The sequence below is a fragment of the Magallana gigas genome, chromosome 3 (genome assembly GCF_963853765.1).
Source record: "Magallana gigas chromosome 3, xbMagGiga1.1, whole genome shotgun sequence".
Taxonomy (NCBI): Eukaryota; Metazoa; Mollusca; class Bivalvia; order Ostreida; family Ostreidae; genus Magallana; species Magallana gigas.
In genome coordinates this window covers 42,637,801-42,655,027 of record NC_088855.1, presented here as the reverse complement: position 1 = coordinate 42,655,027, position 17,227 = coordinate 42,637,801, and the positions used below count along the sequence as shown (strand labels likewise).

The 17,227-nt window shown below is 36.2% G+C and overlaps 3 protein-coding genes across 9 annotated transcripts in view; all 3 read left to right on the top strand.

Annotated features, from left to right (window-relative positions):
• Positions 1 to 894, top strand: part of LOC105329068 (short transient receptor potential channel 7) — a 90,495-nt gene extending 89,601 nt beyond the window's left edge. For 4 of the 7 annotated variants that reach the window (XM_066079886.1, XM_066079887.1, XM_066079888.1 and 1 more), the window contains one exon: positions 35 to 894. In XM_066079886.1, coding sequence (XP_065935958.1) covers positions 35 to 288 — 254 coding nt within the window. In that variant the 3' untranslated portion in view covers positions 289 to 894. The remainder of the gene's footprint in view (positions 1 to 34) is intronic. The other 3 variants (XM_034443482.2, XM_066079889.1, XM_066079890.1) reach the window with 1 other exon arrangement.
• A 1,070-nt stretch (positions 895 to 1,964) lies between these two features.
• Positions 1,965 to 10,586, top strand: LOC105329104 (uncharacterized). The gene is made up of 18 exons (XM_034443481.2): positions 1,965 to 2,085; positions 2,231 to 2,538; positions 2,640 to 2,691; positions 2,897 to 3,225; positions 3,436 to 3,979; positions 4,147 to 4,354; positions 4,504 to 4,635; positions 4,770 to 4,958; positions 5,188 to 5,341; positions 5,564 to 5,700; positions 5,813 to 5,851; positions 5,958 to 6,147; positions 7,172 to 7,298; positions 7,495 to 7,981; positions 8,074 to 8,125; positions 8,323 to 8,534; positions 8,746 to 8,830; positions 9,696 to 10,586. The coding sequence occupies exons 2-18, from the start codon at positions 2,271 to 2,273 to the stop codon at positions 10,052 to 10,054; spliced, it is 3,564 nt and encodes a 1,187-aa protein (XP_034299372.2). The 5' UTR covers positions 1,965 to 2,085; positions 2,231 to 2,270; the 3' UTR covers positions 10,055 to 10,586.
• Positions 10,587 to 14,957: 4,371 nt separating this feature from the next.
• On the top strand, positions 14,958 to 17,128 carry LOC105329067 (cytochrome P450 1A5-like). The gene has a single exon (XM_011430220.4). The coding sequence runs from the start codon at positions 15,575 to 15,577 to the stop codon at positions 17,075 to 17,077; it is 1,503 nt and encodes a 500-aa protein (XP_011428522.3). The 5' UTR covers positions 14,958 to 15,574; the 3' UTR covers positions 17,078 to 17,128.
• The last annotated feature ends 99 nt before the right edge of the window (positions 17,129 to 17,227 follow it).

Here is a 17,227-nt window from a genome sequence, read left to right as displayed (position 1 = left end):
AGAAGCTAAAATGAACCTTTATTTTATTATTCAGACGATTTTGAAGAAATTAAACAGGATATATCTAGTTTTCGATACGAAATGTTAAACCAGATCAAAGCGAATGAATTCAATATCAACGAAATGGCGGCTTCCGTTTCCTCCCTTTTGAAATACGTCAAGACGCTTGCGCGGAATGGAAATCCTAGTCAGGAAGACGATTCTCCGAGGGAGGAAAATGAACAGTCTCTAGAAGATGAGACACAGAACCAAGATGTCCCAGACACCATCAACACTGGAGCACTTTGAACTATGCGTCCTATTTCTTGCCAAAGTTGACATGGTGAATGTGTTTTTGAGACGGGTTATCTCCCCTTTTGCAAGAGCTGTTTGTATTTAAAGCACCAGAATCTGTCTCGCCATGTGTATGAAATCTCATGAGAAGTTACAATATTATAATTGTCAATTGTTACTTTTCTTTAGAGAATATATGTTGTAAAAATGATACAACAAACATTTTTAATTTTTCGAAAAGGAAAACCAAGAGACATTTACACTGTGGAGTTGTTCCCTTGAGTATTTATATTTATTTCACTGATACCTTCTCAGATTATGTTTTAAATTTAAGATCGCTATCAAAGTGTGAATGTGAGTTATGATGTGGCTGAATTTTGTGATATTTTGGACCTATTTTGTGTTGTCTGTGGCCCACCGCCTGTCGTATTGTGATACAGCGACGAGAGGACTTTAATGCGTAGGAATATTGATATGGCTGGTCCATTGAGGTTTTTTGTTTATGGATTATTTCGCTGTCGTGAAATGTCTCTTGCTGTCCGAGACAGTATTTGTCAACCAACGAATGTTAACTTGATGCTTTACTATGTATGTTATATTCTGTCAGTTTCAATTAAAAGAAAAAAAATTAATTTTGTCCTTTTTTATTTATGGTTCTTGAATCCCTTTCACTATTGGATAAAGATTTATGGTTTAGAACTTCATATTCCAACCTAAGCAGAAGAGAGCCGTGTTACTGAGTACAGAACGACACTGGTGCAGTACAACTACAGTAAAGTAACGAATTTTCACAAAAAAGTTATTTTGCCGGAGGGATTGGTTTTCATGCATCAAATTGTCTTTTTATAATGAAAACTTTTGCATATGAAACGTTGGTACGCGGAAATATCATCTATGATCAGTGATTAATGACATTTAAATGGAACCCGATATTATGGAACACTCTATATATGGAATTATAAATGTCCAGTGAACTAGATAACCCACCACCTCGGATCACTAATTTTGGATAATGTGTCGTGATTCGATTGAAGTATTGTCTTTCACCAGTTCTATGGTGACTTCATTTCGCTTATTTCCGAACATGTACAGTTCTGAAACATTTATATAGGGTGTCCGATATATATCAACATTCCATTAAAATTTTAGCAAAATTCATTATTATAAGGCTGGTGGATAAGTGTTCTTTCGAATAATACTAATTAATCTAGTCCCTATGTCGCCGTCACTGAAATGTAACTTTCACAGCGTACATCTGACATTTAGTCATTCATTTTAGGAAAGCTTTTAAAATTCTTTTAAAGTTAATGGGGTTATTCTATGCATATACATTGTAGATAATTATGTATATCAAGTAAATTGCAATAGATGCATCAAATTCATTTTCCCCTCATTTCGATTTGTTTTACGAGCAGATTCATTTTTTTTCTTATTTGCAAATGGTGGCAAGAATTTTAATTGTGTTCGTACATGTGAGTTTCAATATATTAATATCTGTAAAGATATTTTTCTTTAGCCTACTAGAAGATTACCATTATTGTTACTGTAAAAACATTCCATTCTTTTTCTTCTTTTTTTGGCAATTTTTTTTTTGGTTAAGGGGACCTAATGAAATATTAGGCTATACATTGTATACACAATACATTTCGATCTTTAAAAAGTCCAGTGACTTACCGTCTTGGATCACGAGATCTACATAATATATCACTGAACACCTGTAGTATAGCATTTCATTATCTCTTTGGTAATCTCATTTCGATAAGTTTAAAACAAAATCAAGTTTCATTCAAACATGGTGGAAAGCAATTCATGGTGAGTTTCAATGATTATTTTCATCGAAATATTCAATGAATTCTATTCCTGAAATTTATTGTAATTTATATTTGTACACAAAAATCGGCCACAATTAAATCAACAGAAGAAAATTCAATGGTGCCCGTTTAACGATTATTTGCAGAACATTATGAGAAAAACTAGTAACTGAACAACGTATCAAGATGGATGCGCATTCTTTGGAATCTTTTCGAGAATGTAAATTGAACCTTCTAGAAATCCTGGAGGTTGAGACAGAAGACTGGATGAATGACCACTACAAACAGCTGATCAAAAAGGCAGGAAACGAGGCCAAGCTGATCATCACAACAGCCTCCCACTACCTGCTCCAGCTGAGGGACGAACTCAAAGACTTCAAGGAGATACTCCGGAAGCTGAACATCAAAATGGCGGAACAAGTCGTCGGGATTACCAGCAGGGGTTTATTCATTGGTGAGACGTTCTTTTACTAAAAAGTTTGAATTTTGACAAGGAAAGTACTGATAGCATGTAGATGATATATGACTGACTTACATGTACGTCGTTCGTTGCAGATGGAGAAACGTTGAGTTTAAATGGGAAGGAAGATCTTAGCAGTTTGAAAAGGTGAAAACCTCATAATGGTTTACAAGCTAAATATGATCGAAGAATTCTTATATTTTGTTCAATCATTTTATGTTAGATTTTTGCAAAATACTATAAAAGTTCGTGTTTAATGAATCATAGACTTTCAAATTGGTTAAAATTTCCATTATTTTTCCCTATACTTGTAACAAACCTGATATATTTCTCTCCACTGCGCCACCTATAGCGATGAGTTCCGGTTTGAATTCGGAGAAGCCAAGTGTCTCTTAGATCGTCAGGTCCAGATCAAGCTGAACCTGGACATCAAGAAATCCATAAAGCAGACGAGAGAGATCCTGGACAAGGTGGATGATGACATCATGGTGAACACGGTTGCCGTGGAAAAGCTGGAAGATTTCATCCAGAAGTGGGCGGAAAAGGTGATTGAGGAAGAGACAACCGATCAACTCGAGGAAAGTAAAAAGGATGAAGTGGAAAACGGGGATGGGGATACGAAAGAGGAGGATGGAAAAGATGACGCTGGAAAAGAAGAGGAGAATGATGCGGGAAAACTAGGTACGAGAGGTGTAGTTGTTTTTGTAAGATTTTTTGTTGTTGTGGTTTTCAAAGATTTTTGTATTGGCAACTTAAAAGCAAATAGAAACGTATTAACAGAATTTAATTCAATTGCATGAAAACATTGCTTTTAAAGTAAAAAAAATTCGACAACATACAATAGTCTTAATTTAATGTCATTTGTTTGTCATTTGTTGTTTTATGATGAAGATAAATCTGAAACATCTGATGGCACTGACGAGAAACATAATGAGATAGACGACAGGGCAAACATTGAGATCTTAGCAGAAGACAAAAAGAATGAAAGCGACACCAATGATGGCAAGGGTGAGGAAACCCTTACACAGGAGATCGACAACGATTCAAATGATACCGAAAAACCTCAGGGCTCAACTGAATCACTGATGTCAACGGAGGAAAAAAGACTGGATGGTGGATCTGAAAAAGACGATGAGGAAAACGACGACGTCACTGGGAACGGGGATGTATCTGAAGACGAGAACGCGTTGGAAAACACTGAGAGCGATGAAAACAAAGAGGATAGACTCCAAGATATCCACGACGTGAATATAAATGATGGTGATGGTGAAGAGGTTACCCATTACGCAAATATGAATGGCGATGATTATGGCGAAGACAGAAGAAATGATCATAAGAACGAAGATATAGAAACGTTGATGTTAAACGAGCTACAGGAGCACCCCGACCAGGAGCCAGACAACCCGTTCCCTGCTGAAGACTGGGACACATTTGTGTAATCATCGAAAGATATATTCAATTCATAGCACTTTGTATTATTAAATCGCAATGTATATGACATTTTGAATAGTTTATGCAAGACAGAATGTTACTGTCATCGACACTTTTGTAAGTAGCTTCAATATATATATTTGGTAACAAATAGCTCGTTTTCTGTTTCAGGTATTATCGGCCAATCAAACACTCGGACAGCGAGGAAGAGGAAGTTATGTGTGCTGTAATTGTCAAACGTGAGATGCTGAGACAGAGCGATATCATGTGTTCCGTTTCAAAGAATCCAAACGACCTCAGAGCTTGTTTGAAGAACAAATACGAAAAACTGCTGTCATACTTTGTTACTGTGAAATTTCTTCGAGAACCAGTCGATATGGTAGGGGCAAATTTGAAAAACAATATTGATTTTTGGAAGCATTGCATGTCTAGTCGAAACAAAGTTGTTTGTACTTTGTCTTTTTTTGGTTTTTATCCTTTGTGTGCTTGTTAATTACATTATACTATGTATTTTTTTTATAAAACCAGGGAGAATGTTTCGTCTTTGTACCATACCAACAACCGTCTAAAACACTGCAACACGTGATTAGAACTCGATCACCACAAGGCCAGTGGGCGGATGTGACACCAAAGAACATCTCTAATCTTACATCACTTCCGGTAGATTTCCTAATTTTATTATACTTGTAAATATTGACATTACTTAATGTTCCTTTCACATGTGACTTAATACACCATCAATAAGTTTGATGTTTTAAAGAAATTATAAAAATTCACCTCTCTTCGTATAATAGGGAGTAAAATTAAGTGGGATTGAGGTTCATGAAAAGGACCCATTTGGTCTGATAGTGGTGGCAAAAGAAAATCAAATTCACTGCAGCGTTCCCAAGGAAGGTATTGCTATTGAGCCAGAAAACGACAGAAACATGACAATTCTCGTCTCGCCTGTCACGTTCGGCGGCGAGACTTGTATCTCTTTCTCGGTAAGAAAAAATTAAAATAAATTAAATTTTCATTTTTTGAAAATTTCTTCATTATTATAAATATAGCATGCGCGGATACTATTAAAACAAATTATTAACGTGCGTGTTTTTTTAAACATATTGGCTGTTTTATTCTGTTATAGTAATTTTCACCGTGGCTTTTTTTTTATTTAACTGATAAAAAGAAAAAATTCTTTAGCAAATACGACTTAATCTATTGCAAATGCAGACAGAAGAGGTATCCATAGAAAGACTTGAAGCATACAAGATAGATAACTCTGAATTTATGCACGTGAGCAGTGTGGACGCGAGGTTACACATTGTTTGTGATGAGGCCACAGAAGACGATTTATCCGTTGTGTTCTATGATCTTTTGAGAATCGGTGTGTAAAACTTATTTATATACACTTTTCACTATCCGTTATGTTGACACATAATAAATATAACCCTCAAATATTACTTTTCATGTTGACTCGAGTTGTCATTTTTGCAAATCAATTCTTTACAATAATTACAAACATCACTTTGTAAAATTGAGCGGTACGTACACATGTACATTTTTGGTCTTACAACCAAGGAATTGAGATGAAATTTTTTTTAAACAGAAAACAGTGAATCCGACGACTTCCGGTCGCCTGAAAAAGAGGCGTTGCGCCGATGCTGGAGGCGTCTGGTTAATGATCTTGATGTAGAAAAACTCCTCGAAAAATTGGAAGAAAGAAGAATCCCAGCCAAGTCCCGAGTAAGTTTAAAACAATATGTTAGTGCCAAAACAAAGTGGTTTAATTGATAAAAAAAAAATGAACATTGAAGATAAAATACATGTAAGTTGTAATTTCTCCTTTTATTTTCAGTCCAAAATAGATTCTGTGAATTTCCGCCAAAAAATAGAGGTATTGGATAATCGGTTTAAATGGTTAAACAAAGACAAAAAAATCACTTAATTTATTACATGTCAGCTATTGGATTTCAGCAATTACATGTATAACCATATTGCAGAATGAAGAGTCAATGGGAGATAAGGCTCGCCTGTTATTGAGAGAAATAGAACAATGGAATAAAGAGGACATAAATGGTTTTGTTGTCTGTCTTCGAGAATCAAAACACTCCTATCTAGAAAAAATATTCGCCGAAACCGTCGATAAAATCGCAAAGGAACTGAAATCCACAACTGGAAATACCCTGCAAGGTGGTAATTTCATCGCATTGATTGCACTGAAATCTGTACTACAATATAAAAATAATAGACTCGAATTTTTGGGCTTTAATACCGAGAAATAGGAAGAGTACTGTCTCTTGTTTTATATATTCCAAATACCATTGGTGCTGGAAGATTACCAATTTGTTTTTATTTTTTCCACATCAAGCTTCACTAATTAATAATCAACGAAAATTCTTTTAAGAAATCCGGAAATCATTAGGATTTTTTTTTAATCTACAAACTTGCGCATGCGCATTAAATTCACCGGAGGCTCTTTAGTTTATGTTTCCACAATATCACATTTGCATAAATAAACTAAAAAACGATGATTCAAATACGTGTAAATTTTCATTGAAAATTTGCTGTATTTTCTGTTCATCAAAGAAAATACGGGAGATAGCTCAGTGCATTTAATAAGAAAAATCCCGAAAGTTCCGAATGTCAACGTGGTGTGTAAATTTGAAGCGAGTAAAAAACGAATGCGTTCCGTGTATTGTCTCTGCAGCAAAGAAAATACGTGAACGTTGGGGAAAAGGTGTTGAATTCTTCTTTAATATGAATTGAATTTTAGATGGAAGGTATTTACAGCCTCAAAATGGTTTGTTATAAATAATTTTATTGTTATTTTCAATGCAGCTTCATTAATTTTCTCCAAAATCGTTTCGGAGCTATTCTACAATTTTTTGCTACATAACGGGTATATGGAAGGCATTTTAACTGTGGTGAAGGCCTGTCCCGAGACACAGTTAGATTCTAACTAATTAAGCAGAGTGTAGTGAAATTAATAGCATTATTGTAGGTTTAAAGCTTGGTTATGTAAATGTCAACAATACGGGTGTCGATGTATCTATTTCTTAAATGTCCGATATCTTATGCAATGTCAACCCGTGCACGCACAGGTAAAGTAAAGTTTAAAATGTACAGTTCATTACAAGTATACCGAAGAAAAAAAATTGAAGTGTGTTATTAGTATAGTTTTATCATACAACACCTGTTATTTTCATCTAATCAGGAAACCCGGAAATAAAGACTCTTGTAAGGAAAAATGATGGTCCATGGGTGCCATCCAACCCTGTCACAATATCAGAAAGGCCCGAAGATTTCGTCCTTGTCTTACCTCCCGGGGGAAGAGAATATCAGTAAAAACGACACTGCTCTTAAATCATGAGTTTACTTAAAAATACGATAAACAATGATTTTAAAAGCATAAAATCATGAATAATATGAAATTGTTGTGTTTGATTTAACTTTTTGCATGCTAGATACTGTAAAATTGATAAACAAATGCATTGTATTCTACTGATACTGTGGGTCTCGATTGTTCTTAATTTTCAGGATCATCGTTTTACATCTTTCTGGACAAATGATGAAGCGAGATCTTTGTGCTTTTGGTGACGTCTTATCAAATGACGTCAGCGGAACTCGTACCTCGTTGATCTGTAGACAACACTCCAAACAACCGGAGAAGATCACCATACAGTGTGTTCGCTCAGAGACCGCCGCCTCCAGAATCAAGCACTTGGAGGACAATGGCTACACCTACGGTTGGGAAGAAGACATACAGTTCGGCATGTGTGACGGCGAATCCTTGGAGATCACATTTGACCTCAACCTTGGTTTGGTAGATATCGGGGAGGATGGGATACTAAGGATGTACTATTTTTCTTACCTCGATACGGCCCAGTTTGTTGGGGATTTGTTTCTGGTTGACGAGCGAGCCCAATCCCAGGAACCTTTGTTTTCCGGAGACCTCTGCTACAATGTGGGTGCCGTCAAACAGAGACCTCCTAGATCTGGCTGCATCAAGGTCACGCTTCCAAAGGTATGGCCATTCATGTAGTTTGATTTAATGGGGATTTTTTCTTTATTGATGTTTATGTGATAGGATTAAGCCTCTTTGATTTTTTTTTGTAGTCAGCGGCTCCATACATCGATCGAACTCCATTCCGGATGTTACATGTTCAAGGTATTTCTTATAACTCAAGACATTTTTATGTTTATTTCACAGGATTTGATCACGTGACCAACCAACTTCATATTCCGGATTGCTGTTTATTTCTTAAATGAGTTAATGATAGTATAAATAGTGATGTGCATATTTAGATTTAAAATCTTGAATCCGATTTGCGGTATGCTCGTATGGATATGATATATTCTTTACAGTGATCGCCCTTGCAAAGTACATTGGTTTCCGGTTAAGTGCTCTTGGAAGAGACAGTGTTCTACAGTTTGCATCCTCTTTGGTGGAAGACGAAGCTTTGCGCAGGCGCCTGTACGTCAAGGTTCGCAGAGTTTGCCGCGGTAAAGATGACGCAGCGAGGTGCGAGATGTTTATTATCAACTGGGCAAGGCAGCGTCTTAAGTTTGAAAATAAAGTATGTGTCTTATTTACCTGTTATAGAAAAGTGAAAATCATTTTTTATTTTGTTCAATGTCAAAAAGCTTTCCAAAAGCAGTGAATTGCACTTTCTTTCAACTCTACAAGTCATCATTTTCAGTTCGTCTAATGTATAGTTTCAATTTAACGGCCTTTCAGAAATTTTTGAAGATTATTGTTTTAGATCTGAGTTATATATTTCACAACAGGCTATATTGCTAATTGATGCCCTGGGATTTGAACCTGACATACAGGCTGACGTCAAAGATTTCTCATTAATTTATTCCGATTCAGGTAATTTTCAAAGCAAACAACTAGCATTATCCACCCCACTCCAACTTCACTTGGTGTTTTCCATTCCCATGTCCTTCTATTTTTCTTACTGGCTTTTTTTTTTTACTGGTACAGATATGTCTTGCAAAGACTTTTTTTTTATTCCATTCACAGACAACTGACGTTATAAAGTTTTGTCATAATAAAAATAAATACCCTATTATAATACAACCTTGTGTATCATTAGGTATATGGTATTTATCTTTATTATGACAAAAATTAATAACGTCATGATTTCAAATTTTTAAAAATGTTCACTTTTAAGGAATTTGGTCATATATTTCTACAACCACAAACTCTATACCTAAAAAAAATTATCAATATGATATTTTTGGCGAGATTAATTTTAAAAAAATTAATAGATCAAAAGAAGAAATTGAAGATGTAATATAATGTCAGGTTAACAAAAAGACAGACAGACACCAGGTGGTCAGAAAAAGCTCAATTGAACCTTAAATTCAGTTGAACAAAAATCAAGATTTTTTTCTTTCGTTGAGAAACGACGCAGTTCTTTGGTGCATCTGTCACTGTTCGAGATATTCTATCCATCACTTCAACAACGCACTTGTATCTGATAGCAGTATATACATTACCACTTGGTTTTAACGTCTTGATTTCGTTTGCAACTCACTTTGAAAAATTGGGGAAACTGTTATTAGTACAATGTACCAGGTATATTAATTCTTCAAATGATATAATCGTTCCCTTCGCTATTCGCTGTCAGCTACAATGTATATTAACTTTTCCAATGATATTATCGTTCCCTTAAATTATCTATATGACTTGCAATAGAAACCGCAATAGAGACCTTCTTCTTTTTTCGCAGGCGTACTTTGTGACCACTACCTGCAAAGAATGTCTGAATTCATAGGAGAGGAATGGATTTCTTTGGGGAGGAATCTGGGCATCCCGGACCGCGATCTGAGACTTCTGCAGATTGATTTTAAAGACAAGGCGGAGAGGAATTACAAACTACTGGATACCTTTAGGTTGTCTAGGACCGCCATTGAGCAGGGATCTGGTGTGATCCGGTTTTTGCTGCGGGCCTGTAAGGGTGCTGGATGTACCGCTGGTTTGATCACGTTCATTCGGTACATCGCTGGAATATTCAAAGAACAAACGTTCATGAGATCCCAGAGTTGGATGAGTCTGAGCTCTGCAATGCCATCTGTAGAAATAACATAGCCCTTAAGCATAAATATCAATAGTAGCTACAAGTTGGTCAATTTTAACGAGTTTCAGTTAATAGCGATCGCTTTTATTCAAATGTATGCATGGTAGAAATTATTTCTATGGCAACTAGAGCCTTTTTTGACATTTTATACTTTATATATTATGTTATCAATGTACTAGTAGTTTTTTTAATAGCTGCATCTGCTTTCTAACAATGATGGTTGTCGATATAATCACAAATAGGAATACTGGAGTGTACAGGTGTAACGTACATTTAAGATTATATTTTGCCAGTAAAATCTATCAATTGTTTGTTTAAAGTCTTCATTATTTTTGTCTAGTTCTGTCAGCCATCGAACAATACTTTCACTTTTCAGTGTCTTTGTAAGTTCTTCTTCTAGAGGAGATTGGTTCGTCTAAAAATGGCCACGACCGCCGAGCCCCCTTAAACAGAAACAGTTTGCTGCAAACGTTGACGATATACCAATAAAGGCTGCTAACGTTGACGATATACCAATATAGGCTGCTAACGTTGACGATATACCAATATAGACTGTTAACGTTGATCATGACGATATACCAATATTGGCTGCTAACGTTGACTATATACCAATATAGGCTGCTAACGTTGACATTATACCAATATATGCTTCTAACGTTGATGATATACCAATATATGCTTCTAACGTTGATGATATACCATTGTTATATTCAGTAGTATATTCTCACTATATAACTCTATATAGACAAATAGTCAATAACTGTAATATTAGCTCGTCCGAAAAATATTGACCGGTCAATATTTTTTTGATATTGACCAGCTAGGAATAATATCTAGAGAACATTCCCTCTATTTCAAATAATCGCCTCTGATTTGTTGATTCGTAAACGATGACGTAAATAACTCTTCGCGACTCCAAAACAAGGTGACGTCATAATAGACAGTCAGTCAAGGCAAGTAAACAATGGACGCGCAATGCGACGGTTTGCTATCATAACGGATAATATGTTTTACGGTGTGACCGTTGGGGCGAGCGCAGAGGGAACCACACATCTGTCATCATTGTTAAATGCAACCCGTGGACTTGCCCTAACCAAAAAACTTTGGCTTTGTCTCGAAAACTTTTACCACCGCAAGGAACCCGAAATTATCAAACTTTTATTCCAATGGCCCCTTCCTAGTCTTATACACTTAAACAAACTACCACTGAGCATTAATAAAATGTTAAACAGACTTACATTGTATTAAAATATTTTGATAAACACAACACCGTTTTTTTATGTAGATACACTTATGTTTTATCTTTTCTTTACCTTTTAATAATGATCATTAAAATCAGTAAAAATAAATTTTGTTTGTTATTTCTCATTTTGTTCCTTGTTGTAACCCGTGTTTTAATTATTTTCCTCAGTGACATTAATTTTGTTTTAAATCTTTTTTAATTTTTGTACGCTATATAAACGTTGTAGACATATGCCCTCACCCCTTTCTTAGTGTGTGATATCCAATATTATTTGACCACATATGCAACTATATAACAAATACATGTACCGGTAGATATTTTAATAGTTTAATTTTTTTCATTTATCTATTCATTACAAAATGACGTGGCTGCACGTAGATCTAATAATGATTAGACTTTTCTTTCTTATTAATTTTTTGTCACCTACCTAACGTATGCATATATGATTGGATCAATATGACAATAAATTTAGCATGGAACTTGCATGTGTATTTACTAAGCAAAAAAAAAAATCATCAAAACAAAACTAATCAGCCAAAGAGTCACCGTTAACACTGATACTGAGTACTTCCTACATGATCCAGTACATATGCTTGATCCACCTCTAAATGTATCGCGGGAAATTAAAACGCGAGATCTTTGTGACGTCATAGTTAACATTCTTTTGCGCTCGACAGTTTTCGTAAATTGTCGGACAAATTCGGAGAAGGATATGACGTCATATGTCAGCAAAAGTTCAGTTTTTTTTACGTAAGCTTATGTGTTGTTTACTGTAATGTTTTTAGAAGGATTTTTTTTATTGTTAAATGAAAATGATGTATGCGATGTAGAGGTAAGAATTTTCCGTAGAAACACTCTCTGTTCCACCATGTTGCTATGCACCGCAAAGGATCACTGGGATAGTAGAACGTTTTCACGTGGCCTCATAAAATTTTCTTTGAACAATGTGCAGATTTCAACTCGAATTTCCTCCGTTCGTACACGTTGTCTATGGAGCTCGCTACGCGAGCGGCGCTTCGCGCCGCCTCGCTGCGCTCGCTATAAGGATTTGCGAATTACTGTGAAGTAAAATCAGGTAGAACATCTGTATTTTCATTCTTCCGGTCGGCGGAATATCAACAGTGACCGTTTGATGCTGAGGATATTTTGGAAATGAACTTTGCACAAATTTGAATTCTTGAATTCTTTGTTGAGCTGAGAAAATTACGGCGATCTGTTTTCAATTACTTTCTTAAATTTTTGGTTTGTTTCTTCATATAACAAAACAAATGTTGACTGTGTTTTCGGGCAACATTGATTATATTAGCCCCCTTGGGACGAAAATATTGCCCTCCGCTTCGCGTCGGGCAATATTTCGTCCCTCGGGGGCTAATATAATCAATGTTGCCCTCAACCCCAGTCAATATTTGTATAATATAGGCTGTTAACGTTGACGATACACCAATATAGGCTGCTAACGTTGACGATATACCAATATAGGCTTCTAATGTTGACGATATACCAATATAGGCTTCTAACGTTGACGATATACCAATATAGGCTTCCAACGTTGACGATTTATCAATATAGGCTTCTTTAATTCCATGGAAATTGAAGTAGAGCGTTTACAAGTTACAGTGACAATGGCGACAGAACTTGAATTTATGACAACATACTCTTTCTGAGGTTTGTGATGCTTGTATAAGACTTTTTCATACAAGTCAAGAACTGTGAAGGGTTGGTATGCAGTATTTCGACATGCTGTGTTGGAAAAATGACCTTAATTCATTCCTTAATGTGGTAATATTTAGCGTACAAACGATCTGATCTCCTTTTTATCTAGAAATTGAAGGGCTTTTTATATTTTCTTTTCAGGGTAGGGGGTTGCTAATGAAAAACAATACGACACATCTTCAAGTCGTCCGTCCCCTTTTTTCTTTACATGAGCGTATATCGTTACAGTTAATAGCGCCATTCAAAGTTCTATTTCACAGTTTTACTTTATTTATAACAACGTCTGTACTTTCTGCTGACTTCTACTTCCAAATGTACAACTATTGTCATGAGAGAGGAGATCAGTAGAGCAGTGGGTCAGTGTAACAAAAATAGTCGGGTTCGGTTACCCAGAACTACTTTAAAATGAACCCGCAAATAGTTCAGAATGATTGAACTCCATTTTTTTAGGTTGTGTCTCGTTTCATCTGCTTACAAAACAGACCATTCGTTTTCATTCATTCAGTGATATTTTAAAGGATTTTTAATACGACAATATCTGCTTATTTATCGTCGTTGAAATTTATTTTTAACAAGAACAAAAATAAATGCAAAATATTATGATAATAAAACTTTTGATCTAAAGTAAAGAGAACATTTTGATTCGTGTAACACCTGTATATGAAATGTATTTACTAGTAAAAAGATGCTGTCCTATTAAGTAATTTTTATTTTTTATTTCGTAATTATTATACAATATAAAAATAAACCCTTTTTGGGGGGAAACCCCAACTTTGATTTAAAAAATGTTAAGTTTTTACGATCGATAAAAAAGTTTACAACATCAATTCAGCGACTGCATATAAAATTAAAGCATTTCTGCCTTTGAATTTAAAAAACATTTACTTTCCTCAATTTTGCAAGCTGTCTTAAAATAAGAGGTTTTTTTCTGAAAAGACACCTAATGAAAAACATTTCTTTGCTTTTTCAAAACAAACTATATTTTATTTAATGCAGACAATATCTTTGGAACATATTTTCTGATTTCTTCTTCAGAAAAGGATCTACATTATTTCCATGCATACTTCAAACCCATCTATTTTCTATGGCCTAAACGAAGCCTGTGTAGATTTCATTGCTGTTGTTAAAGCCATAAAACTATGTATCAAACTTGCAATTCTTTATAGAAAATGTAAAAATGTTCTTACATTTAAGCACAGTACAGGCCAGATCGTATGAACCAACCAGACTGTGGGCCGAATCTTGCATTTATTTATTACATAATTAACTTCATAAGATGACAATAAATTCCAATATCTGCTGTTCCTAGTGAGCTGTCAAGCTAATTTTTGACTTTTCTTACGTAAATTATTTTCAAGTTTTACGACCAATTTGTTATAACAAATTTCGAGCTTACGTGCTGTTGTTGCATTTTTTCAGAGAAAAATTTTCAACTTTTTACAAACTACTTCTGTGCTGCTCTTTTCCCTCCACTGACTGTACATTTTAACTCTCAGAAATAAAACTTTAAATTTTAAACAGCCACTTTTTTTATTTTATACTCATTACCTCCACTATTGAAAATTCACAAAAGGATACGTTGTGCCAAGTGTGGTCATAATTAGACCAGTGGTTCTGTAGATGAAAAGATAAGGCCTCACTCAGGTTAGCTAAAAACGGATTAAACATTTATGCAGACAATTTTGCGTACGCGTGTACTATACAATTAAAAAACTCTTAAGGAGAGGGCTCAAATAGGCAGATTGCCTGCTGCCCAATCCTATTATGTAATATTTTTTACATAATAAAATATTGTTTAAATGAACCACAATTGAAAAACAAAAAATGAATTTCTTATTATATTGAAGGGAATGCAGATTAAATGTATTTGCATGATAAAAAAGTAAATGTTAATTCATTATCACGGGGAAATTTGTTTAAGGATTTCATTTATTTTTGTATCCACATGTATTCGGTTCTCCGCAGGTGTATTAAGAAGCGGAGGAAAATAATTCCGTTCAAAAGGTCAAACCTTGACTAAGCTCGGATTTCAGTAGGCCCCCGGTCATTGTACCACGCTTACCAAACCAAACCATCAGACGGATATTTTTTCAAACAAATGAGTTTTCTGTGGGTTTCATATTCTTTCGATCTCTATAGTTGCGCAATCAAGACCAGTAAAAAGCAATCATCCTTCTATCTACCTTGCCTTGGTCAGCACTGGTTCGAAATAAATTCTACTTACCCCTGCGGATTGGCAGATGCCTAAACAAACGATGATGAATTGAAGGAAAACGGATAAATATTTAACATTGCTGCCCTTGGTCCAGTGCGCGGATGATAAGGGTCCGCCTTGGCTGTCAATCAAACCGGGTGAAACTTGGCTGTGTTTATAGAAGGAGCATTTTGACACAGTGGGTTCATTCATCTGTTCCTGTCCATATGAATTAGCTGCCCTAGCGGTCGCTCTCTCCCGACACGAATTATAATCGCCGGTGGCCACTGGTCAACAAAATAAGTTGCGCAACTGTCAGGTGGGTGTGCGGCCTTGATCACGTCTGTCTGAGTCTGGGAGCGAGGTTTGTCCACCAACAAAATGTTGCAAGTATCTTCGGTGCTTCCAATTCCTCTGTCGGTTATTTTAATAGGCGCTGTCGTCGTCTGTGCTTTCATTCTTTTGTTTCAAAACAGTGAAAAAGCAACAACGGCTCCTGGACCATTTGCGTGGCCATTGTTCGGAAATTTGCTCAGTCTTGGAAAGAAACCACACGAATATTTGACATCCCTGCGTTCGGTATATGGGGATGTATTCCAAATCAAAATGGGAAGCCATACCACGGTGGTCATCAACGGACTTCAAGCTCTGAAACATGTATGCGTCAAGCAATCGGAAGAATTTGCGGGGAGACCAAATTTCTATTCGTTCAATTATATTGCAAACGGCAAAAGCATGGGTTTTAGTGACTATGGACCGAGATGGCAACTTCATCGGCGCATAGCCCAAAATGTAATAGCACAATTTACCAACAAACGTCATAATCCCATTGAAGAGGCTATTATTCAAGAGGCCGAGTTTTTGACCACTAATTTTCTGGCTACCCCCGGGAAACCCGTCGATCCTCACAATGAGATCTATCTCTCCGTTGGGAACATTATATGTGCTTTGTGCTTTGGAAAAAGATACAAAAGAGACGATCCCGATTTCATGCAACTCGTGAAAAATAACGACGAGTTTATGGCCTTTGCCGGTGCCGGGAACCCGGTGGACATAATGCCGTGGATGAGACACTTTACAAAACGGTCCTTCAACAAATTCGTGAGTATACTAGAAACCATGAATAAATTCAGTCTAAAGAAGCGCCAAGAACACCTGGATACATTCAACAAAATGAACATCCGGGACGTTACGGACGCACTGATTCAAATGACGGACGATATTAGCGAGGAAGAGAAGCTCTCCGTAGGACTCACTGATGAACACATTCTGATCACCGTGCAGGAGTTGATTGGAGCTGGGTTCGACACCATTGCAAGCACTTTACAGTGGACTGTACTGTTTATGTCAACGAATCCAGAATACCAGGAAAAGGTACACGCCGAAATCCGAGAAGTGATCGGGATGGACCGATTTCCAACCATGGACGATTATCCCCTGTTGCCGTTTACAGAAGCGTGCATCATTGAAACAATGCGACATTCGTGTATATTTCCCTTTGCTCTACCGCACAGCACCACCAAAGACACTCACGTAAACGGTATATACATTAAGGCCAAGACTTTGGTCTTCTTGAATCTTTGGTCTGTTAATTACGATGAAGAAAACTTCCCTGAGCCGAAAGTTTATAATCCGTACCGATTTCTGGATTCTGGCGGCAATGTGAACCGGTCCGCCGTCGATCTGTTCCGGCCGTACGGAGCAGGAAAGCGGCGTTGTCCGGGAGAACAGCTCGCTCGAATGGAACTCTTCCTGTTTTTCTGCACCATTATGCAGAAGTGCAAGTTTGACGTCATTGAAGAAGAACCCCCTGTTGTAGACAGTAAATATGGACTTACGCTAAAACCAAAGGATTTCAAGGTGTACGTTTCAGCAAGAAAGTAAACGGGATTTCGCTGCGGCACATTAAAGAACAATTATTTAATGTGGGGGTTGGGTCTCTTTTCTTTTCTCTTATTAATGTGTTTAAATTTATTTGTTTTAATTACTCATTATTGACAATTTGATAATACTGTCGTGAAAAAAATGTATTTT

What these genes read in the sequence shown, in the direction of transcription:
- LOC105329104 (XM_034443481.2), top strand. Translation starts at nt 2,271, where the DNA reads ATGGATGCGCATTCTTTGGAATCTTTTCGAGAATGTAAATTGAACCTT. An exon ending in CAGCAGGGGTTTATTCATTG is followed by an intron (nt 2,539 to 2,639) that starts GTGAGACGTTCT and finishes CGTTCGTTGCAG; the next exon opens with ATGGAGAAACGTTGAGTTTA. An exon ending in ATTTCCGCCAAAAAATAGAG is followed by an intron (nt 5,852 to 5,957) that starts GTATTGGATAAT and finishes ACCATATTGCAG; the next exon opens with AATGAAGAGTCAATGGGAGA.
- LOC105329067 (XM_011430220.4), top strand. Translation starts at nt 15,575, where the DNA reads ATGTTGCAAGTATCTTCGGTGCTTCCAATTCCTCTGTCGGTTATTTTA.